Source organism: Neophocaena asiaeorientalis, unplaced genomic scaffold (assembly GCF_003031525.2).
Source record: "Neophocaena asiaeorientalis asiaeorientalis breed wild unplaced genomic scaffold, Neophocaena_asiaeorientalis_V1.1 scaffold62, whole genome shotgun sequence".
NCBI classification, from domain to species: Eukaryota; Metazoa; Chordata; class Mammalia; order Artiodactyla; family Phocoenidae; genus Neophocaena; species Neophocaena asiaeorientalis.
Window position 1 is genome coordinate 5,454,057 of NW_020175191.1, and position 27,294 is coordinate 5,481,350.

At 34.2% G+C, this 27,294-nt stretch overlaps 1 protein-coding gene across 4 annotated transcripts in view; it reads left to right on the plus strand.

Annotated features, from left to right (window-relative positions):
• Nucleotides 1-27,294, plus strand: part of MAN1A2 (mannosidase alpha class 1A member 2) — a 168,752-nt gene that overhangs the window by 73,232 nt on the left and 68,226 nt on the right. For all 4 annotated transcript variants that reach the window (XM_024764826.1, XM_024764827.1, XM_024764825.1 and 1 more), the window contains 3 exons: nt 3,787-3,905; nt 9,255-9,335; nt 25,721-25,815. In XM_024764826.1, coding sequence (XP_024620594.1) covers nt 3,787-3,905; nt 9,255-9,335; nt 25,721-25,815 — 295 coding nt within the window. The remainder of the gene's footprint in view (nt 1-3,786; nt 3,906-9,254; nt 9,336-25,720; nt 25,816-27,294) is intronic.

Here is a 27,294-nt window from a genome sequence, read left to right on the forward strand (position 1 = left end):
AAAAAAAAAAAAAAAAAAAAAAAAATATTTGAGAAAATCTTTGTGACCTTGAGGTGAGCAAAGAACTTTTAGAATACAAAAGGAATAAACCATTAAGGAAAAAAAATTGCTAAATTGGAGTTCATGAAAATAAAAAATTTCTGCTTTCCAGAAGACATTAAGGAAATGAAAAAGCAAGCCCCAGAATTGGAGAAAATATTTGTGATACATGTATAAGGATGTATTCAGAATATATAAATAATTCACCAATAATTCACCAAAGAAAGTAAATGAGTAGTCGATAAGCACATCAGTCACCAGGGAAATTAAAATTCAAACCACAATGCAAAATCCTGCATACCCAGTAGAATGAATAAAATTAAAAAGACCAACAATGTCAAATACTGAGAAGGATGATGGAACAACTAGACCTCTCATACATTGCTGCTGGGAGTATACAGTGGTACACTCTGGAGAGCAGTTTGTCAGTCTCTCATAAACACAAACTTACTATACCCCCCAGCAAGCCTGTTCCTAAATATTTCCAGGATGCTCATGAGTGAGATCAGATAATAGTTTTATTTTTCTTACTAAATTATATTTTTGCATCAGTGGTATGCAGAATTCGTTAAGTTGAATTTTAAGCTTTCTTTTCCTATGTTCTATCAAAATTTATGTCGAAGTTATCATCCTTAAAATTAAAGTAGAATTTATTCTATGAAACTTCTAGAGTGTGATACTTTTATAGTGTGTAGCTCTTTGAAAATGTCTCAATTTCCTGTTTCTTGGTCTGCTTATCTAGATTTTCTATTTCCTTTTTCATAAGTCAAAATAATACCTATTTTCTTAGAAAATTGTCAGCTCCACTCATTTTCAAATTTATTGGGACGATATGGCTAAATTAGGCTTTTTTAAAAACAGTTTTCTTAATTTCCTTTGTATCTGCCTTTTAATATACTCTCAATTCCTTTTTTTGTGTTTTTATATTCACATGACTATTTTTAAAAAATCAGTTGGTCCTAGATTTATTGTATAGTTCTTTTCATAGAACCATCTCTTGAATTTATTATTTTGACAGTTTTCTTTATTCCTAATTCATTTATTTCGTTAGCTTTTCTGATTCTTCTACTTCGTTGCTCAAGTTTATCATTCTTTTTCTTATTTTCTTAGTAGAACATTTTCATTTGTTCTCATTAAATAGTATACAATTTTTAAGTTATGAGTTTTTCTCAGAGAACTGGTTCAGTTGACTCCTATGTTCTTGTAATAAATCTTTATTAATGCTTTATATATTCTTTTGTGTCATATTTTAATTCTTATTTGACCCAAGTGTAGTTTTAGACCCTTTAATTTTTTCCAGTTGAAACCTCGAGTTTTCTAGATAAGCACTCACAGTGATAGCCAGTAATTTCAGTTTTGCCTTTTTCTTCGTTGTGCTGTTTAGCTCGTGGCACAAACCTCTCCTTGTGGAGCCAACTAGAATTGGTATAAATATGTGGGTCAGGGCTTTTTCCATTTCAGAGTAGTCAGCACCTTAGAGGAGCATGCACTTATAGAGCTAAATAAATAACTAGAGAACTGAGCATAACTACCTATAAAAATTGAAATAAGAACAAAAACAGGGACTCCTAAGGATTTAAAATAAGGATGATATTGTGGACAAAATACAAAAATAAAAAGAGGTACATATTTAATTCAGATGATTATGCAAGAGATAGGGATATATGGGTGACTAAATGGCTTGATAAAATTTTTATTATCTTAATTAAAAGCTGAGGAACAAGAAAAGAAAAGGGAAAGTATGTCTGTAATAACCCAGTTAATATCAACATGAAGGGAACTGAGTGGAGAGAAGACCAAGGGATTTATCAGAGTGTGGTGTAGTACTTGTTTTATTAGTGGGAAGATATACTTCTTGATAAGTTGAAGAAATTATTAGGAGCACATGAATAAGAAAATGTGGTGTAGGTTGAGGACAGTCATTATAAGAACAAATTTGTATAGCCTTAAACCATCACAAGAAAACACTATTTATTTAGGAGAAAAAGGAACGGAATTAAAAAGGAAAGAAAAGAAGGAATACTAAATGGAAAATGTGAACCTAAGTAGTGTCGAATGCTGACTCCTAAAATATCACCAAGATAACTTGTTGATAAGACAAAGCTGAGTTTAATGCTTACCATGGTAAGGGAGATCACTACCTCACCAGAGCCAGAGTAAGCCTGTCACACGAGGAAGGACAAAGTTGAGATATATATTGAGATTTTAAGTCTTGTTTAACAAGGGCCTTTCAGTTGGAGAGTTATGGTTGATTATGGCTTGGTTATGATTGGGTAAGGATCATGATATAATAGTTTTGGATTGGTGAGTGGAGAATTTGGAGGCAAGAGGTTTAGAGTTTTAGAGTGTTAACCATCATTTGATACTTTCTGTTAAAGAGCTGATGGATCTTTCAAGAAGTTCCTGGAATCAACAATAACTTATTTTGCAGCTTCTCTCTCTCTGAGCAAGAGTTTTCTGGAAGAGTAAACTCATGTTGATGAAGACAGTGTAACAGTAAAGTCATGTTAATGGAGACAATAAGCTGTGTGGGTGATTTTCATTCTCAGAAGGTAGAAATAATAGTTGAATTCCTGGGGTTAGGGAGGACGCAGCTGCTCCATGTTATTTGTTCTTTTGCTACACTACTACATTTGTCTTGCTAGTATCTTATTCAGGATATTTGCAGTTATATTCATTAGTAGGATTGGCCTGTTCTGTTTTCTTGTGTTTACAGTATCTGTTTTTGGTATCAGTTAGGCTAGCTTTGTTGAATTAGTTCCTCCCTCCCTGAAACATTTTCTTTTAAGATCAAGATGATCTCTTTCTTGAAGATGGGTAGATCTTACTATTTTGATTTTCTCTACTCACATTTTATTTTATGACTTCTTTTTAAATATGTTCTACCTGCTTTTTGATTGTTAAGGACTATTATAGTTTATATTCCATCACGGTTATATAGCCTTGTTATACTTTTATTATTATTTTAAGTATATTTTTTGACCTTTCTATGAATTTGTACCAAAAGAGCATGGTTCCTGGTTGTCTTATGACTTAGCTTATCATCTTGAACTGCCATCCCCATTTCTTAAATTAATCCTCCTTATTTTTTTCCCCCAATCTATCTCAGTTAAGTAGATAGATCTCATTTTCTGACCAGGAAGAAAATTAAGGAGAATTATAATTTTAGTTTTCCTTTATCTTCCTATTAGTTATCAATGTGTCATCTTTAGGAAAATGTTTTAAACAATGTATATTATCTATTCTTATGGAAAAGTGAACCATGTTGAGTATTTTTTTCATCCTTATATTTCTACTTTGATTTACTTTTTTAAAAAACAATTTATTTATTTATTTATATTTTTGGCTGCATTGGGTCTTCGTTGCTGCGTGGGGCTTTCTCTATTTGCAGCGAGCAGGGGCTACTCTTGGTTGTGGTGTGTGGGCTTCTCATTGCTGTGGCTTCTCTTGTTGCAGAGCACAGGCTCTAGGCTCATAGGTTTCAGTAGTTGTGGCACACGGGCCCAGTAGTTGTGGCTCACGGACTCTAGAGTGCAGGCTCAGTAGTTGTGGTGCACGGGCTTAGTTGCTCCTCGGCATGTGGAATCTTCCCAGACCAGGGCTTGAACCCGTGTCCCCTGCATTGGCAGGCGGATTCTTAACCACTGTGCCACCAGGGAAGTCCTGATTTACTTTTTAACTATAAAAAATTAAAATAGACCTTGTATGAAGGGCATCTTTTTAATGACATTTTCCCCCCATATATAGGAAGTTCACAAATGGGTGCTACTATAGTAGATGCTTTGGATACCCTTTATATTATGGGACTTCATGATGAATTCCGAGATGGGCAAAAATGGATCGAAAACAACCTTGATTTCAGCGTGGTGAGTATACAATTCATAATTTATTCCATTGACTATGAAAAGACACTGTAACAATAGTTTTGAGTGTTATACTAGCAGTTTAAGGAAATCCTAAGTCCCCCTTCTTCTTTTGCGATTGTCAGTTGTTCAATTTTTGCGTAAAATAAACACCCTTTCTCACCATTTTCCTTTTCCTTTTCTTAACCCTTATCATTTAAGGTAATGTGTTGCACGTGTTAAGGCAAGAGTTAGGGAGAAAAAGCACATTGAATTAGAAACATCAGGAAACCATAAATTACTTTATAAATATTAAGTGTTTTATTATTTTTTAAAGAAATAATGATTGGCACAGTTTTTTTAAACATTTTTTTAAAAATCTATTTTATTTTTTAAACTGAAGTATAGTTGATTTACAGTGTTGTGGATTTGGCACAGTTTTGAAGCGCCTTCATAGTTAGGTACGTGCTCATCCTTCCAGCATTTTGGCATAGTTGTTAAGTAGTGCTGCTTAGGTTTGAAGCCCAGCACAGTCACAATTCTAGTGATATTTGGGAAACCTACCTATAAGTAAGTGCTACTTATTCTTTCTAAACCTGTCGTAAAATTGCTGTCCTATTGCAATATTGTGAGGATTATTTGAAATAATCTGGTACATATTCAGTGTTCAGTAAATGTTAGCAGTTATTTTCTTTGTTACCAGTCTTCACCTAAAAGATGTGTGGACTATTCTGTCATATTCATTTTCATCTTTCATGATATTTTTACTTGCTGTTCCTTCTGACTGTAGTGAGAAGCCACTCCTTATCTGTTTTTCTCTTTGGCAAACTCTGTATCATTCAAACTCTGTATCATTAGCCTTTCCTGATGGTAATTAGACAAAAACTGATTACTTTCTTTTATATTATTTTAGCATTTTGGACATAGCTCAGAACAGTTTTTATTATCAGGTTTAGGTTTGGCTGTGAATGACAGAAAATCTAGTATAAAATAGCTTAAGCAGGATACATGTTCATTTCTCTTTCATGCAAGTCAAGTACAAAGATAAACAGTTTAGGGCTGGTTTGGGTAGCTCCTCGATGACCAGGGACCTAGGATCCTTTGTCTTATTATTCTGTCAACTTCAGTATAAAGCTTCAACCTCATGGTACAAGATGATTCCTCAAGATAAGGTAGATAAACCTTCCAGTGGCATAAAGGAGGAAGGGGTAGAGAAAAGATATGTGACTGCTCAGAAGCTGGTTACCCCATTTTTGCTTGTGTATTATTGAGTGAATCTAACTCATGTGGCCCCACCTTACTGTAAAAGGGGATTGAGAAATGCAGGGTTTTTTCCCCTGTATAGTTATGTAGCTCTTAGAGATTATGTACTTCAAGGTCATGAAGATATATTCTTGTATTTAATTCTGAATGTTCTAAAGTTCTGCTTTTGCATTTAGGTTTTTAGTCCTTGCATAGTTGAGTTTGTGGGTAGGTTAAGATAGGCAACTGTCAATTGATCCTAGCACATTTATTTCTCTACTATTTATACATGCCACATTAGTCATGTATTATATTACTCTATTCTTTTCTACTGGCTTTTCTCTTTATCCCTACATCAATATTTTAGTAGTCTAAATATTTATTATATTCTTAACTAGTTTTATAAGAAAAGCTTAATACCTATAGCTGAATCTTGATATCTGATCTTATTCTACTAGGAAATTATCTTAGCAATTCTCAGTTCTTCTTTTAAGCTCTGGAAAAACTGTGTTGAAATTTTGATGAGGATTGCATTCAATTTATAGATTAATTTGGCGAGAATTGGCATTTGTGAATCTCAAATACTCCTGTTTGCTAATATGGCAGCTTTATTATGCCTCATAATTTGTTGGTATATCATTGTGTCAGTTGGCTCAATCAAGAACCAGAACTGTACAGTTTTTTAAATTAGAGAATTTAGTGTTTAGAATTGTTAACCAAGTAATGGGGCACTGAAAAGACAGAAAGGGAACACTGTGGTATTACAAGAGGTAGTAACTACAATAAATGGCTGCTGTGCCTGGAACTGTGAGAACAGTGGGGAGAGGTTGAGATCATTAAAATTTACTAGCTTGGGACTCTGTTTTTGATACCTTAGGAGTTGTTAAAAGGGGCTTCTCAGACCTGGGGCTCAGACCTCTGAGGAGGGGGTACCTAGTTAGAGCTTGGTATCTCTAAAGGGCACAAGGAGGCTGATTTGGGGAATGTGTCTTTGGCAGGGGAACTGTAACCTGGAACCACCTGCCACTGCCAGGGTGAAGAACCATGGCTGGTTTGACACTGTTAGAAACTAGAAGTAGACTGGAAGGAATAAGTTCCTTTTTCTTCCTTCAGCTTTGTATGACCTTTGTAGAACCTTCTATCATCAGCAGGGCTTATAAGGAAGCCAGATGCATTTGAAGAGTTCTAGTTTCAGTATACTGAAGTAGAGTGTAGAAGGATGGATTTGAAGCTGAGAAAAAATAGCTTAATAATCAGCACAGTCATTTTCCATTCTTTCACTTTTACCCTTTCTGTGTCATATGTTTTAGCTCTATATTTTACATATAGTGCGTATTTAGATTCTGTTATTTTTATCCAGTCTTGGAGTCTTTTAACTGTTAAGCTTGAAATATTTATATTTAGTATAACATATTTTTAGAGTTGAATCTTCAATCATTGTTTTGCTACCTATATCATTATTATACTTCTCATTTGCCTTTATTTTCTGTCTATCTTATTTGGATTAAAGTACTTCATGTCTCTTTTTCCCTCTACTAGTTTGACTTTATACTTTCCATTTCCATTCATTTTGGGGTTACCCTTAAAATTTTAATAGGTATACTTACCAAAGTTTAAAATTAATCATTTTCTCTATCCTTCTTCTGAAAAACATAAGGATCTTAGAATGCTTTAATTTAGCTCATCTCCCTCTTGTGTTATGTGTAATTGTTGTCTAGTTGGTCCCAACTTGTATTTGAAACTTCCAAATTAAGTAATGAATAAATAAATAAATATATTTATTGAGTGCCTTCTCTGTGACAGACACTGTTCTAAATCTGTGGATACAGGAATTAACAAAACAGAGTCTTATCTCTAGTTTATACTAGTTTCTATTCTAGTTTGAGGAGAAAAGCAGTGAATACATATTCAAGATATATTGAATATAGCACGTCAGATAGTGATAAGTGCTTACTCTTAAAGAAGAGTAAGTAGGATTGGCGTAAGTGGTGGTGAGAGGTTGCTATTTTATATCCATTGGATATTGAAGGTGACGTTTCTGAGAAGAGACCCAAGGGAAGCCATGTGGATATGAGAGATCCAAGCTTTCTCCTAATAGATATTATAGCTGAGTATAGAATTAGAGGTTGATGACTATTTTCTCTTAACCTTTTAAAGATACAGTTCTATTGTCTTCCTGTTTCTGTTATGCTATTGAAAAGTATGCTATCAGTTTAATATTTAAAAGGTAATCTGTCTTTTTTCCCCTTGTTTTAACATTTTCTTTTTTTTGCTTTGTTGTTCTGTAATTCCATTACCATTCTGTATTTAGACTATTCCTTAAAGGACTCATGTTTTATCAGTCTGAGGACTTTTGTTTTCATCAATTTAGAAAGATTCTCAGTCATTTCTCCTGTGAATAATGCCTCTCCCTCAGTCTCTCCCTTCTCTCCCTCTAGAAACTTTTCTTATCTTCTATCTCTTGTGAGGGAAGGTATGAATTTTACAAATGAGAATTATATAATATTCAGATGATGATAAGTGTTAATTGGGGAAATAGTACAGAGTAAGGAATATTAGTGATGAGGAATTACTTCACAATTTTATATTGTGTGGTCAGAAAAACTTTCTAAGTGAAATTTGCTCAGAGATCTGCAGGTAAAGTATAAAGACTGACACAGAAGTGAGTTTGACAGTTCTCAAACAGCAGGTAGACCCGCTGGGTAATAAAATGTGAGTCAGAGGGACATTGGTAGGAGATGATGTCAGAGAGGTTGTGGGGAATCAGATTATGTTGGGTCTAGTAAGTCATTTTACTGAGTGTAACCAGAAGTCATTGTAAGGTTTTGCACAGAGTAGTAACCTATGCTAACTTTAGATTTAAAAGGTTCACCACTGTAACTATATGGCGCTGAATAAGTAGAGTGCTGAGAAGAGGGTAAGGGTGGTATTATTGTTCTAGGGAGTGGAGAGAGGCCCTCTCTCCCTCTTTTCCTTCCTCTCTATATTTAGTGAATGTCTACTATGTACCCTGCAGTATGCTATATATTGGGAATATATGAAGTAGTATAAACCACTTTGCTTTTGAGGATGGGGTAGGATAACAGTTATGTTATTAAAAAATTACATTATATTGTGAAAATTCTATATTAGAGAATTATTCTTGTGTTAGCAAATGATGTCTTCTGCCTATGAATGTTGGAAAGACTTCAGGGTAATATATATTTCCTTTTAATTTTTACTTAAAAATTAATTATGAATGTTATTTTTCTGTTAGTTTTGTATATTCTGTGGATTCTTTGGTTATTTTCTTTGCCACTTCTAATTTCTTTCCATGCATTAGAATGTTCTTCAGCAATATCTTTATCCATATCTAAATACAAACCTATAGACTCTATGTGGTAGGGTTATTAATACTGCTATACTTGTGGCAAATTTCGTTCCGTTTGTCGTTTGCCTTTTAATTTTGTTCATGATTTTTTTTCTTATAGGTAATTTTCATTATGGGGAAATTCAAGTCCTTCTATCATCATTTGTTATCAATGCTATCGATTTTATGCTTACAAAGTACCTGCTTTCTCAAGGAAATATAGATATATTGTCACATTTTTTCTACTTTTTTATTTCAGTTTTTACCTAGGAGTCAGTTTTTTCAACATTATTAATTGAAAAATCTATCATCTTGCCATTATTTTTTGGTACCTCCTTTAACATTGATTAAGTTACATATACTAGAAAAACATTTAAAATTCATGAGGAGAGATAGAAGTAAAAATGGACGTTATAGTGTAGTGATTAGAACAGAAAGGGACCAGTAGAGAGAACACTTCTAAAATTCAAGAAGTAGAGGCTTTCATGAGGGAGAATAGTCAGTAGCATCAAATATCTTGATAATTTCACAATAATATGTAAGGCACATGAAAATGGCCCATTGGTTATGGCAATTAGGAAGCTGTGCTGACAGCAGTAGAGGAGTTTCAGTAACATTAACAAATGGGAGGTGAGATTGCAGTTGCATGAGAAACGAAGACATAGAAAGTGGAAAAAAACATTCTCCCCAGCATGTTTGTGAGAAACATATGAAGGATTGAAGATATTTTGAAACCTTTACAGCTTTATGTATATGTGAATATTTTCAATATGTTTTCACAGAATTCAGAGGTGTCTGTGTTTGAAGTCAACATTCGATTTATTGGAGGCCTACTTGCAGCATATTACCTTTCAGGAGAGGAGGTGAGCAAAATCAAGTGATACGTTGTTTGGGGGGAAAGGGTTGTGAATGGAATTTAGTAAAATGAAAGATTTCATGTCGTCTTTTTACTTTTTTTATGAATTTATTTATTTTATTTATTTTTATTTTGGCTGTGTTGGGTCTTCGTTGCTGCGCACAGGCTTTCTCTAGTTGCATTGAGCAGGGGCTCCTCTTCGTTGCTGTGCGCGGGCTCCCCATTGTGGTGGCTTCGCTTGTTGTGGAGCATGGGCTCTAGGCGTGCGGGCTTCAGTAGTTGCAGCACTTGGGCTCAGTAGTTGTGACTTGCGAGCTCTAGAGCGCAGGCTCAGTAGCTGTGGCGCACAGGCTTAGTTGCTCTGTGGCATGTGGGATCTTCCCGGACAAGGGCTCGAACCCATGTCCCCCGCATTGGCAGGCGGATTCTTAACCACTGTGCCACCAGGGAAGCCCCATGTCATCTTTTTTAAATTGTCCAGTATTGGACTAATCTACAGGTTTGCTGAAATAACTAGATCTTCAGGTAGAGCTCTGTTTCTTGGGAATAATGATTTTTCCATTTTGAGAATCTCAGTGAAACAAATTCATCACAGATTCTAGCACTATATACACTATGTCTCCTCTGTAAGAGTTATCCTTCCCCAGGGTTTACCATTGCAATTAATTACATGGTTGAAACAAAAGTAGAAAATATATTAAAATAAGATTAGAATTAAGGAATGAATCAGTAAGAATGAATATGGATCCTCCTAAGTCCCAAAAAAAAATTAATTAACTGCCTATTTAGAAATTGAATGCAATTTATTGCTGTAAATTAAAACAAAACAAAACAACAGCTCTGAATTCTCCTTTATGGAAGTCTTGGTGTAATACACACAGACACGCTTGAGACTTACGGTGATGGGGAAGTGGGTGTAGGAAATTGCTTTTTACTACTCAGATGGGTTAAAGAGTGGGCTTGGAGAGTGCGAGAAAGAGAAAGCTAAAGGAAGAGGTTATAGTCATTTCTGTTTTGTTTTCTGAGAAACTCCTTGGCACATTGATTTAATTGATTTGTTGGCCTAAATGATTGTAAGATAGCTTTGTAAATTTAAGAAAACTCACTTTTTATTATATGTATTGTAAAGATGGATTTTTATATTGTCTTCAGTTTTTATTTTTTGTGTTTAACTTTAAAGTGGTCATTTTTAGGATTGTTTTTCCCCTTATGGCTTCTAGATTTTGGTCTTTAGAAAGCCTTCCCTATGGCTGTATCATTATAAAACAAATATTTCTACTTTTCTTCTGGATTTTTATGATTTTATATGCTTATATTTAATTATTTCATCTATCTTTGTGTGCTTTTGTGTGTAAAGAGTGAGATACCCATGTACAACTTTTTCTGTAGAAGAAATATGTTTGAAGATGATGGTATTTAATATATAATATTAGATAAATAACACTTATCTTAATATATGATTTTACTGTCAACCTTTACTATGTAATTTGATTATACCTCCAACCTATGTTTCAATTGTCAGAACACTTCAGTTCCCATTTAATAAAATAAAAGGTTTATACTCTGGCAAAGAGGTTTTCAAACTTCAGTGTGTTTCAGGGTCACATAACGTGCTTTATAAAAATGAAGATTCCAAGCCCTGCTCACAGGACTGAAATTCAGTTGGTTTGAGGTGGAAACCATGATTTATGGTTTTAATAAAGTACTCCATGTTAAAGGTGATTTTGGAAATGCTGATTCTATACTTTGAGAAACTCTGACCTAGCTTATATGAATAAAATCATTGTAAATTAATTGATAGGATTTTTTGGTCAGGTTTATTGATGTATTATTATATAGAGTAAAATTCAGCCACTTTAGTGTATACTTCTTTGAGTTTTGAGAATGCATACAATCTAGTAAGCACCAGCACAAGTAAGATATAGAAGAATTCTATCATCCCAGAAAATTCCCTTTTACCATTTTATAGTTACCCCGCATGCTACCACCAGCCTCTGGTAATGACTGATCTGTTTTCTGTTCATACAGTAAGGAGTACTGGCTTCTTTCATGTAGCACAATGCATTTGAGATTTATTCATGTATTTAGTAATTCATTCCTTTTTACTGCTGTATGGTATTCCATTGTGTGGCTCTAACAGTTTATCCATTCACCAATGGATTGGTTTTTAGTTTTGGAGATTCTGAATAAAGCTGCTATAAATATTTGCATTAGGATTCTGTGGGATCATAAATTTTTATTTCTCTTGGGTAACTATCTAGAAGTGGGATTGCTGGATCAAATGGTAAGTAAACTTTGGAAGAACTCCCCAGACTTTTTCAAATAGTTGCCTTCCATCATGACCAGTAATTGGTATTGAGAGTTTCTTTATTATTTTTAGCTATTCTAATAGGTGTGTATTAGTATCTCATTGTGGTTTTAGTTTACTTTTCTCTAATGACAAACTATGTTGAGCACCTTTTCATGTGCTTATTTGTCATTCATATATCTTCTTTAATTGTTCACTCTTTGGCCATCAATTTTTTTTTGTTTTCTCATTATTGAATGTTGAGAGTTTTTTGTATATTCTGGACATAGGACTTTTATAACCTATGGGCAAATATTTTCTCTCTGTCTTTGGCTTTTCAGTGACTTAACAGTATCTTTTGAAGAACTGATGTTGTTACATCTTGAAGTAGTCCATTTTATCAGTTTCATCTTTTATGGTTCATGTGTTTGGTATTTTATTTACAAAGTGTTGCCTAATCCAAGGTCACAAAGATTTTCTCTTGTTTTCTTCTAAATATATTATAGTTTTACTTTACTATACTTTTAAATCTATAATCCATTTTGAGTTAAATTCTATATGCTGTGAGGTAGAGGTTGAGATTCATTTCTTGCCATATGGATATCCAAAAATTCTAGCACCATTCGTTGAAAAGACTAGTCTTTCTCTATTTAATTGACTTTGCACCTTTGTTGAAAGCAATTGACCATATATGAAATCAACTGACCAAATGTGGGTATATTTCTAGACTCTGTTGTTGATCTGTGTATCCGTCCTTTTGCTATTACCACATTGTGTTCATAATTATGGCTTTATGGAATTGAAATCATGGTCTTTATGGTCTCGTAATCAGGTTATGTGTGAGTCCTCCAACTTTGTTCCCCTTCAAAATTGTTTTGGCTATTCTAGTTTTATTTTCTATATAAATTATAGAATCAGTTTCCTGATTTCTACAAAATATCTTACTGGGATTTTGATTAGGATTATATTAAGTCTATCAGGAAGTTTAGGGAAAATTGATATCTTCCAATCCATGAACATAGCATATCTCTTCCTTTATTTAGTTCTTTAATTTTGTTCATTGATGTTTCTACAGATCTTATACATATTTTGATGGATCTGTACCTATTTCATATTTTTTGATGCTATTAAAAGTGGTACTGTACTGGTGGTGCAGTAGTTGAGAGTCTTCCTGCCGATGCAGGGGACACGGGTTCATGCCCCAGTCCGGGAAGATCCCACATGCCATGGAGTGGCTAAGCCTGTGAGCCATGGCTGCTGAGCCTGCGCATCCGGAGCCTGTGCTCTGCAATGGGAGAGGCCACAACAGTGAGAGGCCTGCATACTGCCAAAAAAAAAAAAAAAAAAAAAAAGGGGGAAAAACCAAAAAAAAAAAAAAAAAAAAAAAAAAAAAAAAAAAGAGTCTCTTAAAAAAGGCCAGAACACTCCCAAAAAAAAAAAAAAAAAAAAATGTGGTAAAATGTACATAACATAAAATAATAACATTCACATTGTTGTGCACTATGCAGTTGATTTTTATATTGACCTTGTGGCCTGAGATTATCATAAATTTACTAGTTAATTCTAGTCACTTTTAAATGGATTTTAATAGATTCTTTGGGAATTTCTTTGTAACTAATCATGTCGTCAGTGAACAGAGATGTTTTATTTCTCTATATAGAGAACAGTTTTATTTGTATAGTTCTTTTATTTCTTTTTCTTGCCTTATCACATTGCCCAGAACCTTCACTAAATACAGAGTTAAATGGGAGTGGTGAGAGTGGCATTCTTGCCTGGTTCTTGATATTAGGGGAAGAGCATTTAGTTTTTCACCATTAAGCATAATGTTAGACATAAGGTTTTATTTTTTGTTGTTTGTTTTTGTAGATGCCCTTTATCATCTTGAAGAAGTTCCCTGCTATTCCTATTTGCTGAGGTTTTTAAAATCATGAATGGATGTTGAATGTTGTCAAATGTTTTTATGGCATTTAATTAGATGATTATATGGTGTTTCTTCTTTATCTGTTGATAATGTGAATTATGCTGGTTGATTTTTGACCATGAAACCAACCTTGCATTTTTGGGAAGAAACCCCACTTGGTCATGGTGTATTATCCTTTTTAAATATTACTGGGATTGATTTGATAATGTATTGTTGAGAATTTTTTTGTATCTGTGTTCGTATGGGATATTGATCTACAGTTTTAATATCTTTTTGTGTATGTGTGTTTTGTATAAGAGTAATACTGACCTTGTAAAATGAGTTTGGAAGTGTTTCTTCTTTTTTTCCATTGGAGAAGTTTGTGTATAATTGGTATTATTTCTTCCTTAAATGTTTGGTAGAATTTCCCAGTGAAGCCACATGGGGTTGGAGTTTTTTGTTTTTGTTTTTCCCACTAAGTTTTAAAATGTATGTATTCAATTTCTTTGGTAGATATAACACTGTTCAGGTTATTTATTCGTGACTGGCTTTTGTAGTTTGTGTGGCTTTTGTTGTTTGTGTATTTCAGGGAATTTGTTTCCTCTAAATTGTGGACATAAAGTTGTTTGTATTACTTTGTTATTATCCTTTTTATATCTGTAGGGTCTTTAGTAATGTTCCCCATTTCATCTTCTCTTTTGTTGTCAGTCTGGCTACAAGTGTATTAATATTTTTATTTCAGAGAACTAGATTTTGTTTCATTGAGTTTTCTCTATTTTTGTGTATTCAGTTTTATTAATTTTTTGCTTTTATCTTTACTTACTTCTTGCTTTGGGGTTAAGTTGCACCTCTCTCCCCATTTCTTTTCCTGTTTTTTTCCAGTTCCTTATGGTTGGAGCTTGTTAGCTCATTAATATGATACTTTTTCTTATTTGATTTTATTGATTTATTTTTATCTTATTTTTTACTGAAGTATAGTTGACTTAACACTATTCTGTTAGTTTCAGATGTATACATAGTAATACAGTATTTTCATAGCATATACTCCATACAGAGTTATTTTAAGATATTGACTGTATTCCCTGTGCTGTACATTACATCTTTGTAACTTATTTTTTCCCAGTAGTTTGTAAGCATTAATATCATAGATTTGCTTCTCAGTCTTTCTTTAACTGCATCCTATGAATTTTGATATGTTATGTTTTTATTTTCCTTTAATTCAAAATATTTTCTAATCACCTGCTACTTTACCTCTTCTTCCTTTTTGATTGCTGAGTTATTTAGAAGTATGCTGTTTAATTTCCAAATATTTGAGGATTTTCCAGATAGCATTCTGTTATTGGTTTCTAGTTTAATTGTTTAATTGGCAGTGAATAATGAGCAAATTTATTGAATTTTTTGATATTTATTTTATGGGCTAGAATATGGTCTATCAAAAAGAATGTATGCTTGAAAATATGTGTATTCTGCCGTGGTTGGGTTAAAATGTCAATTAGGTCAAGCTAGATAATAGTGTTGCTTGATCTTCTGTAGTTTTACTAATTTTCTGTCTACTTGTTCTGTCAAATACTAAGTTGAGGAGTCTTGAAGCCTCCAACTATAATTATGGATTTGTCTGTTTCTCCTTTCAGTCCTATCAGTTTTTACTTTATGTATTTTGGAGATCTCTTCTTAGGTATGTACATATTTAGGATTGTTATGTCTTCTTGGTGAATTTGGTTTTTTATTGTTTTAAAATTTTTCTCTTTATCTCTGTTCATATTCTCTGTTCTTTAGTTTGTCTGATGCTGTTATAGTCACTCTGACTTTCTTTCAGGTGGTATCGCATGGTATATCTTTTAATGTATGTGACCTACTTTTGAGCCTGTTGAAGGCTTTTTTCTTTTTTAATTGGGGTATAATTGCTTTACAGTGTTGTGTTAGTTTCTGCTGTACAGCAAAGTGAATCAGCTATATGTATACATATATCCCCTTTTTTGGATTTCCTTCCCATTTAGGTCACCACAGAACATTGAGTAGAGTTCCCTGTGCTATACAGCAGGTTCTCATTAGTTATCTGTTTTATACATAGTAGTGTATATATGTCAATCCCAATCTCCCAGTTCATCCCATCCCATTCCCCCCTTGGTGTCCATACGTTTGTTCTCAATGTCTGTGTCTCTATTTTTGCCTTGCAAACAGGTTCATTTGTACCATTTTTCTAGATTCCATATATGCGTTAATATACGATATTTGTTTTCCTCTTTCTGACTTCACTCTGTATGACAGTCTCTCGGTCCATCCTCATCTCTACAAATGACGCAATTTCATTCTTTTTTATGGCTGAGTAATATTCCATTTAATATATGTACTACATCTTCTTTATCCATTCATCTGGCGATGGACATTTATTTAGGTTGCTTCCATGACCTGGCTGTTGTAAATAGTGCTGCAGTGAACATTGGGGTGCATGTGTCTTTTTGAATTATGGTTTTCTCAGGGTATATGCCCAGTAGTGGGATTGCTGGATCATTGTTGAAGGCATTTTGCATCTCTGTTTTACCTTGATTTTTAAAGTTATTATTTCTAATACTTCATTTGACCTTTACAGTTTTCATTTCTCTGCTAAAATTCCTCGTTGTCTTCATGTATGTTTTCCACCTTATCCACTAGGTCTTTTACAATAGTAATTATAGTCATTTAAAATTCTTTATGATTATTTCAACTTCATTAAGTCTGATTTGTCACTTGCTCTGTCTCTAGAAAGTGGATTAATTTTTCTTGCTTTCTTAAGTATTTAATAATTTTTTATTTAATGCAAAATATCATGTATGGATGAGACAGTAAAGACAGAGTTTAATAATATTTATGCCTGGAATAGCATGACTGTGCTATTAGTGTTAGGAGCTCAGTCAGTTTAGTCTGAGTTGAACCAGGTTTGGGTTTTTTATTACTAAGGTTACCTACAAAGTACCACTGGCTTCAAATTCCTCTAACACTACGTTGTAATTAGAGTGGGCCTGTTTTGCAGGCAAGTTTTTCTTAATGCTCTTGCTCCACTGTCCACTTTAGGCATTCCCTGTATGCCTGTGCCTCAGAGAGGGTCTGCCTCTACACCCTGTTTCTCTCCCAGCCATGAACTCCTGTTACTTGCTACTCCATGCTTCCTAATATTTACCAGGTTAAACATTGTATGATGTCTTTGAGATAGAGTATTTTTTTCTTACTTTCATGCCTGACTATGTAGAGGAAATACTAAATTGTTTGTGTATAGTTGACTAATTTGCATACCAAAAAGCATATGATTCAAAATTACCTATGAACAGCTTATGAAAGAGAAGTGTCAGCCTCTGCCATTTCATTAGGCTCCTTATCTGTAGGTTGAAGCAAAATGTTGAAATTTTGGTTGCTGTTGTAATAGGAAAACACTAAAATGCTGAAAAAGTATACGTTACCAGTATTTCCATTTTTGCAGTTTTAACTCCTCAGACTTCAGGGAGAAACATTGTGAAGTGGAGGGAAGCACAAGTACTTTGGAGCTAGAGGTTTGAGGCTCTGTTCTGCCTCTGCCTCTGTTTCATAAAAATATTTGTCAAGCTATTTACCTTCTGTAATTTAAGTTTCTTCATTTATAAAAGAACTAGAGAGTTCACCTGAGAGTTGTTGGGGGGATTAAATTATGTGAAGGTACCTGACAATATCACCTGACTCAATAGATACTACTTTACTTTTCTTTCCTCTTCCTTTGACTTTTTTCCCGTGTGGTAAGTATACTGTTTCTAACAGCTGGGAAATCCTTCTACTTATTTAAAAATAGATAAGTTAATTTCTTAGGATAGAGTCTACTAAAAGGTAGAGAGAACGTTTTACTTTTCTGACTTTCTCATACAATCAGATTTCACTGACCATTTTACTTTCGTACTTGATCATTTTACATTGAAAGCTCTGATCCATATCTATTCCAGGAAACCAAAAATAAATCCCTGAAATCTGCTAAAAATAAATAAAACACTGACTATAAGATTATTCTAATACTGGATAGCCAATAAATTCCTATGTCTCACATAAGACAGAAAATTAACTATAATTTATAACATGGCAAAGCACCTTTCTTATATTTAGATAGAGTGTAACTAGAATAAACATTTTACATGCATTCAGTGTTCTGGTATGGGGAACCAAATGAGGGTTATATGCCATCCTAACAAAGTGTTCCTCTGTCCTGTGATTTATTAATATTATAAATGTGAATCTTTATAATATTTTCTCAGAACAAGGTTATTTATTTTAAATATTCACAAGTTTAAAAATATTGATGATTTATTATGTTTGCTTGAGCCTCAGATATATGACATTTCTTTTACAGTATTTTCTCATTTTTTAACGGCTATCAAAGTGGCATCCCTTCCTGAGTAAGATAACAGTGTAATTTATGTGGATAAATGCATCTGAAATCTGTCAGATAAAATAGAGAAATGGTTATGTAGAGTTTAATACATTTCACAGAATATAAACACAAAATAAAAGAAACAACAACAGCAAACTTTTTCTTTACTAAAACACAATTGTGTACTTCATTGCCAGTAGGTAAGATCGTTTCTGAATAAGTTCAGGGATATTTTCTTTTTTACTTTTGGCTGCATTGGATCTTCGTTGCTCCGCATGGGCTTTTTCTAGTTGTGGCGAACGGGAGCTACTCTTTGTTGCGGTGCGCGGCCATCTCATTGCAGTGGCTTCTCTTGTTGCGGAGCACGGGCTCTAGGCATGCGGGCTTCAGTAGTTGTGGCGTGTGGGCTCAGTAGTTGTGGTGCACGGGCTTAGTTGCTCCACAGCACGTGGGATCCTCCTGGACCAGGGATCGAACCCATGTCCCCTGCATTGGCAGGCAGATTCCTATCCAATGCGCCACCAGGCAAGTCCCAGGGGTATTTTCTAAGGCAAATAGAGTGTGCCTTTTTTGCCCTAAAGTTCTGAATAAAAAAGGAGAAATGTTACAGTGTTAATTTTTCCTGATATTAGCCATTATTGTCCTTATTGAACTAATTTTCATTATATTTTTGCTTCAGAAGTTACTACAATTTCCATTGACCTCTGCATTTTCTGTAGATGTGTTCGTAATTGGATAAAACATTCCACTAAGCTTTGCTGACCTAGATACCATTTTAAATGTACTCTCCAACATTTCATCTTAAATATGTGAGTTCATCTACATATTTGTAGATGAAATTCATCTATAAATGAAATTCATACATGTTTAAATGAAAATTCATACATGTTTAAAGTCACAGTACTAATACAAATTCACAGTTGATTATGATTACTTGTTTGATCAGAAGTTAGAGTTTACCACATGATCATCCCAGTAGATGCAGAAAAAGCATTTGATAAAATTCAACATCCATTCATGATAAAAACTCTCACCAAAATGTGTATAGAGGGAACATATCTCAACATAATAAAAGCCATTTATGACAAAGCCACAGTCAACATAATTCTCAATGGCAAAAAGCTGAAAGCCTTCCTGCTAAATGCTGGAACAAGACAAGGATGCCCACTCTCACCACTTCTATTCAACATAGTATTGGAAGTCCTAGCCACAGCAGTCAGACAAGAAAAAGAAACAAAAGGTATCCAAATTGGAAGGAAGGAGGTAAAATTGTCATTATATGCGGGTGACATGATACTCTATAGAGAACCCTAAAGTATCCACACAAAAACTATTATAACTAATAAATGAATTCAGCAAGGTAACAGGATACAAGATTAATATACAGAAATCTGTTGCATTTCTTTACACTAACAGTGAAATATCAGAAAGAGAAGGTAAAAAAATCCTGTTTAAAATCATGTCAGAAGACAGTTTAGGGCTACCACAGGTGCTAGAAATTTAGGGGTAAAATCCAGGACAGGAGAGAGCCACAGGAGAAGCCCCAAATTCGCATGCATGAAACTGTGTATTTAGACCACTTTGTTTTATTTCCCTATGTTTATCAAGCTATACCATAATTTTCTGCCTGAAATAGACTATCACCCTTCCACATTCTCTGCCTGGTAAAGAACTTAAAACTTCAAAGTTTGTTTATTTTAAGCAACTCTACTGAATGAAGTTAATTTATATACAATAAAGTGTACCCACTTTAAATGTATAGTATCTAATTAAATACATTTAAATTTTAACAAATGTTTGATATGCTGTTGGAGAGAATACAAACAATACAAACTTTTTGGAAAATTATTTCGCTTGTGTCAAGTAAGCATTTAAAATTTAAAATTCTCTGACCCACTAACGCACTTCTAGGAATGTATTATCTGAAAGTAACAATGGGGATACATAAGGTATACTCAGAAGGATTTTTTTCATTGCATTAGTGTTTGTAGTATCCAATGTTTGAAAACATGTAGTAGGCCAGTGTTTGCAAAGACCTGAATATTCATCTGGGGGCATGGTTAAATAGATTGATACATCTACTACTATAGAATATTGTTCAACTATGAACATAAGTTTGATATATTTCAACCAGTAAACATAGGCTTGATATATTTAGTGATGAAAGCAAGTTATAGACCAATAGCTTGTGTGTGTGTGTGTGTGTGTGTTTGTGTGTGTGTGTGTGTGTTTCCATTCATCCAGTCAGTTAGCCATTGAAGTATTTGGGGCAAATAATAATAGCAGCTTGGACTAAGATGGGTTGTAGAGATGAGAGAGGTAAATGATATCAAGGAAGATAAATTCAAAAGGATTGGGTGATATTTTGCAGGGGGAAATGAGGCAGAAGGAGGAGTTGGTCCCGCCTCCAGTTTTCTGGGTTTTGGTACTAGACCGATGGTGGGGCAGTTACTAGATATTGAAAACTTTAAGAATACTGGATTGGGAGGGGAATCTCATCAGTTTGTTTCAGGTGTTTTGAATTTGAGGGGATTTTGCTATATTTAAGTAGAAATAAGTAGTAGACAGATGTAATGGATCTGGTACTCACTGGAGAGGTGTTGACTGGTGATATAAATTTGGGAGTCATTTGCTTTGCTGATAATTGAAAACAGGCACACATGAACTTGCTCAGGGAGACAATTTAGAAAAGGAAGAGGAGACCTAGAATCAACCCTCAAGAAGCACCACATTAAAGGTCAAGTATAAGGAGGATGAGTCAATGAAGGAGGCAGGGAGATTGTAGTATTATTAAATACAAGGGAAGTATTTTAAGGAGGAACTGGTCAATAATGTCTGAAAATGCTCTTTGCTCAAATGTGTGGCTAATCCTTAGCAAGATCCCTTTAAGTAAAATGATGGGAGCAGAAACTAGGTTGAAATAGGTGGAGTAGTGAGTGGTAGGAGAGGAAACGGATACAGTAAATTAGGCAGTTTTGTAAAAATTGGAAAGGTACTTATGATACTATGTTAGTAGCAGGAAATGAAAAAAAAGCACAGTATAAAATATGTCTATGTCTGTATTTGTATTTATATCTAATATAGTGAAATAGTAAAGCAAGTACATGAACTTGAGCTGCACTGCCTGGGTTTAAATTCAGACTTACCACTGTATGACCTTGGGCAAGTTAACTTCTCTGTTTTATACCTCAGTTTCAACCCTGTAAAATGGGAGTAACAATAATACCTCATTGGGTTGTTGTGGGGATTAAATGGATTAATATATATGCTTGCCATTATCATCATCATCATCATCAACCCAACATTTTTGTAGAATATTGTAAAGAGGCCTTAAAACTTTCATATGTTAACATTGAATATCTCAGGGAGATGGGGTTGGTATGGAGGAGAGAGAAGATAATTTACTTGTTTACTTTAAATCTCTGTACACTTTGTTTTGCGGTACGCGGGCCTCTCACTGTTGTGGCCTCTCCCGTTGCGGAGCACAGGCTCCGGACGCGCAGGCCTAGCGGCCATGGCTCATGGGCCCAGCCGCTCCGCGGCATGTGGGATCCTCCCGGACCGGGGCACGAACCCATGTTCCCTGCATCGGCAGGCGGACTCTCAACCACTGCGCCACCAGGGAAGCCCCACTTTGGCTTCTTAAATAAATTCATTCAACACTTGTTGAGCATGTTGAATACACTAGGCACTCTTTTAGGTACTAAGGATACAACAGTGAATACAAGAAAAAAATTCCTGTTCAACCGTGGCTTACATTCTGCTGTGAGGGTAAAAGGCAATAAACAAAGTATATATGGGAGAGAGAGTGTGTGTATACACACACTTACACACACATATATACACTGTTAGTGTTAAGTGCTCAGGAGAAAAATAAAGCATGGAAAGGGATAAGGGGTTTTTAATTTCAAATAGGATGATCAGGGAGTGCATGTGAAGATAACATTTGTGTAAAGAGCTGCAGGTGATACGAGAGAGCCTTGAGGATTTCGTTTATAAGAGCATTTAGTTGAAAAGAACAGCAAATGAAAGTTAAAGTTAGTGAAGAGAAAGCATAACTGGCATTCTCAGAGAATAATAAAAGAGGTTAGTGGGGCTGAAGAAGGTTACTGGAGCGGGGAGAAAGGGAGTGAGGCCACAGAAGTAATAGATTTATTTGGAAAAAACATATTCTGCAGCCTTTTAAAGAGCTGTGGCTTTTACTCTGAATGAGGTGGGAAGTCATTTGAGTGTTACGAACTCTCCATTTCTATTTTACATTCTAACTCTACTAGGTTGAAAACAGATTATTACTTTAGTAAATACTCCAATTAGAAAAGAACAACTAAAAGTGTACATGGATTCTAATATCACTTCCCTCCTCAAGAATCTATAGTGCTTCTGTGTTATCTGTTGTGTTACCCTAAATTTCATTGCTTATGTTTTAAAGCTCTTCATAGTCTTGCCACATTTTACCTGTTTAATCCCATTTCCTCCAATTCTTCCAGACCTAGGTAATTCTTCTAGTCCTAATTTTTCTAAACCTAGGACCAGTTTTAGCATAGTTCCATTACTTACAATTTGTTCTGGTAAAAATAACTGGGAGATTTTACATCATGGACAATGAATACATAAAAGTTTTTTTTTCTATAAATAAATATCTTAGAAATCTTCATTTAAGTGTTGTTGAAGCTCTTAAACATGTAAATAATTGATTCACTTTCATTATCTCATTAGTCAAGAGTCCCAGTTGCAGAAAACAATCTGTTTTATCTAGTGATTTATTAGAAGGTACTGGCCAGCTAACAGAATCTTTGGGAAGGCCATGAAATCAGATATTTTTGTTATATAGCTTGGAAACATGCAGGCAGGAGAAATGCTCAAGCATACCATGTGGCTTTCATGGTATGATCCAACTCCATTCCCTGTGTTGCCCACATGTTACCTTTGAAGCTAGGCACCAGTCACTGGAACTTCTGTCAGAGCTACCACAGAAGAATCAGACATTGTCACCACTGTGCTTGAGAGATCACTGCTTCAGATCATTTACTTCTTCCTTCCAAATATTGCATATTTATGTATACTCAGCAATGCCTAGGCCTTGTCTCGAGCTTTAGCTGGAGTGGAGTCTGGAAAATGTTATGTATAGTTATCCATCCTCTGCAATGTATGAAGGTATGCGTGAAAGATTTGAGTGAGTGTTGAGTATCTACCACATTCATAATAAAAAAAATGAAAATAAAAACGACAATGGAGTATCCTTTTTCAATTATCAGATTAGCAGCAATCAAAAGTTTGACAACTTTTATGTTAACAAAAATACAGGGAAACAGCTGGTCATAAATTCTGGTAGAAATATAAATTTGTGAAATGTGTAGAGAACAAATTGGCATTAACTATTAAAATTACAAATAAATGTACCCATAGATTCAGTAATTCCACTCTTGGAATTTATCATACAGAGTCACATAGTTTGGAAACATAAGTCTAGCAATAGGAGACTGACTAAATAAATTACAGTATGATCTATACAGGGGAAATTCTGCAGCCACTAAAGAGAAGGATGTGGAATGATTTGGAAAGATCTCCAAGGTACAATAAATGAAAGAAGCAAGTTGAGCCTAGAGTATATGATATTCTGTGTTTGAAAGACAAAGACAAAGACATGTGTGTATAAACTGTAATAGAATTTCTATTTCTGAGAAATGGAAAATGAGGATTTGATGTGACATGCTAGGAGCCATGTATACCATAGAACTGATATAGCACAAAATATTTACTAGACATTTGAGGAATCGATAGCTATTTGCATTGTATCAATAGAAGGAACTGTGTGGTCAAGGAATAGGACTGGAAAAGGGACTTAGGTTTTACTTTGATACTTTTTGGATTTTATATTATTTGCCTGAATTGCATACTAACTAATTTGTTTTAAATTAGCTACTGCTGTTGTCTGCCAAACTATGTTTCTGCAAATAAGGAGTGTAAGGCTGTGGTATATTTATCATTAAAGATTTTGTATATTCCTGAATAAATTAAGAATTCTATATAAGGAATTTTTTCTCAATGACATAAGGGTGGTGTTTTTTGGCATCGTGTAGTATAATTGGTTACTATATATGTTAACTGACATAAGAAGTTGAAAATTAGAAAATGTGTCACTAATTACTTCTGGAAGTGAAATGAGAATGCTTTCTGTTTAGAAAAAGCTTATGTTTATAAGTTAATTTACTATTTTGAATATTAGTTTTATATGTAAAAGATGTGATAATATGTGATTAACAAATACATAGCGTTAATATTAGTTCTTAGATAAGAACTTAGTCCCTTTGTCCTCATGGTAAAGCATGAGGTAAAGAAGCAATACTCTTTACTGTATAATGTAATTTCTCTTTACTAACAAACAAATGTTAATACAGAGAGAACTGAGTTTTCCATTTGCTTTTCTGAGTTAATGGAATGAATATGAGAAAATTACTAAAACTTTTACCTTTTTACATTTTTTTACATTGTTACATTTTTCACTGGTATTTTTGTGTTAAAGTAAGTATTCAAGGAAATGGTAAATTGTAGATATATGAGAATATCTAATTAAAAGTTCTGCTGAGCTTTTCCTTATTTAAGGAACCTTGAAAAATATCTTAACATCATATTGCTTTTCTACTTGCACATACTCCTCTCTAATTTATACCCCCAGTAATGTTGGTATGCTTTGTTAATATACTGTCACTTTTAGAATTTTGATCTAGTCCTGGCTTTCAACTACTTACTTATTTGAAAAATCTAATAATATTTTAACAAAAATACTTGACTGCAGTGAAAAGATGGAACCTTAAATGTCCAATGAATTTGAAATTAATTTGAGAGAGGACAGATTCGGGGCATATAGAAGAACACGCCACTTTTCCGAGTAGGATATTATGACCTAATCTCAGTTTTGAGTCTCTATTAAGTCAGTAGTCTTCAAAATGAGGTACACAAATCTGTTGGTATATGCTAAGAATATTAGAAATCTTATTATATACGTCTTGGTAATAGTACATGGTTTTGAAAGTTTGAGAGCCATTGATATTTAGGCAATTTATTGGTTTTTTTGTTTGTTTGTTTGTTCTGCGGTACGTGGGCCTTTCACTGTTGTGGCCTCTCCCGTTGCGGAGCGCAGGCTCAGCGGCCATGGCTTACAGGCCCAGCCGCTCTGCGGCATGTGGGATCTTCCCGGACCAGGGCACGAACCCGTGTCCCCTGCATCGGCAGGCGGACTCCCAACCACTGCACCACCAGGGGGGCCCAATTTATTGTTTTTTGTACCAAAAAAGGCAGCAGCTGGGACCAAGGGATGAAGCATTTATAACTCATAAAATAAACTTGGAATGTGAACATAAACATTTTCTTTTCTTTTAATAAATGTGGCTGAACCTTAATGGAGAATGTTGAGGTATTAACAAGCTTATGGTAATTCAAGGGCATTTATCCAAATTGGGTTGCATCTCTTTCTTTTGTTTTAATATTTGTACTAAGCTTGTATACCATGGATGAAGATTTCATAGCCTAGTGTTTTCTCTCAGATTTTTTTCCCAGTTGAAAATAAAGATAATATCAACACCAAAACCATGTCCTTCCCTTTCAATTAATTGCAGTTTCTGGCCATTTCACGTTGGGTAGCTTTTTCCTCAGTATCCATCCACTTTACAACCATTTTCTCTGATTGCTGTATGCTCTGTGGTACCAAAAGAGATGCCATTTTTTTCCCTTGTACTTTCATGTATCCAGTACATTGTGGTGTGCATCCTATAAGAGACCAGGAAATGTTATTGACAACAGTAATTTCATAATTTATGAATGTTCATGTTTTTATCTCAGATATTCAAGATTAAAGCAGTCCAATTGGCTGAGAAACTCCTTCCTGCCTTTAACACACCTACGGGGATTCCTTGGGCAATGGTGAATCTGAAAAGGTAAATTCTATTTTTATGTGGTTATTCCTGTTCTAAAGAAATTAGATTAACTGATTTTTTGACCCTTTAAAAAGGTATTAGAAATTTCTAATGATCAGCCCCCACCATACTTTCTAAGACTTAAACTGTTTTTCTCTTCATATGTACAGAAGCAAACTGTTTTTCTCTTCATATGTACAGAAGCATATTTCTTTAAAATATTGTCTGATTTTTAAAATATGTTCTTTACTTTGAAACAGTTCGCTTGCCGTAACTGTATTCCAGTTTCTACTGCTTGTTTCTCTAAGTCTAGATTTCTGTCTCTTACAAAATAGTTGGTTCTTTATGATTTGCTTATTCATTTCCATTTAGTGCTGTAATGGATTCAAAGTGCTTTCCCTCTTTTGTTTTATGTACACGGCATGTTGATCTTCTTCTAAGTCAAAATGGAACACAGTATACCTTAAAATCAGGACTTCCTATTGCTGAATGTCTTACTGATGATAAAAGAAGACATAATTCCTGACGTTGACTATAGGGTCCTTTTTATGGTATTTACACTGTTGAAGTTCAAAGTGAGGCATGATTCTGTGACAGCTTTATTTGGGAAAACTAATCTGTTTTAGTCATTTCTAATGGAGAACTTTATAAAGTTTTAATTTTCACTGAGAAATCAGTATTTAATACTGAACATGACATCTAGCTTTACTATTCTTTGATGTCATGCAATATATATAATGTAAACTCCCTGTTTGTGAGGAAAAAGCTAGCTAGAGTTCCAGACCAACCTCCACAAAAGGATGTGGTCGCATACCTGTTCTCTGTCCTTAGTTTCATGATAGGTTTTCTGATGTTTCCTTCAGTAGCATTGTCAGAGTCATATCATATAACTTTCTTAGATAATAAGAATTTTAACTTAATTAGCTTACAACTTAAGTCTCAGATGAAGAAAGACTGCAGGATGTTATTATTATTATTATTTGTCTATATAGAAAACAACCGAAAAATCCAGCATTGCGGAACTTCAAACTTAGATTGAGATGAAAATAGAAGGGTTTTCAAGGACCATGTCTTGAACATAAGTTTAATTTTCATGTTGTTTCTTTGTATATATTCATACACATACGTATTTTACTTGGGTTTACCGACCACAGATGTAATTATTTACCTATTTTTTAAAGGTTTTTGTTTTTGATTGAGTTCTACATGTGTCTCACAAACAGACTTTCTTCCAATTTTGCTGTCTGAAAGCCAACTCATGTTAATAATCTAACATTATTTATCTCCTACAATATGAAATGCAGCATATCGAAGCACAAACGTAGATACCGGTGGAGCTTTTAACATTTTTTATGGTTTGTTTGGATACTTGCTTTTCTACTTCTTATTTTTCTCACTCAACAAAATCTCACGGAAATACTCTTCCAGGTCATGCCACAGAACTTTAAATCAATCTTTGTGATGACTACCTAGTGGAATATAGGATGTATTATAACACAT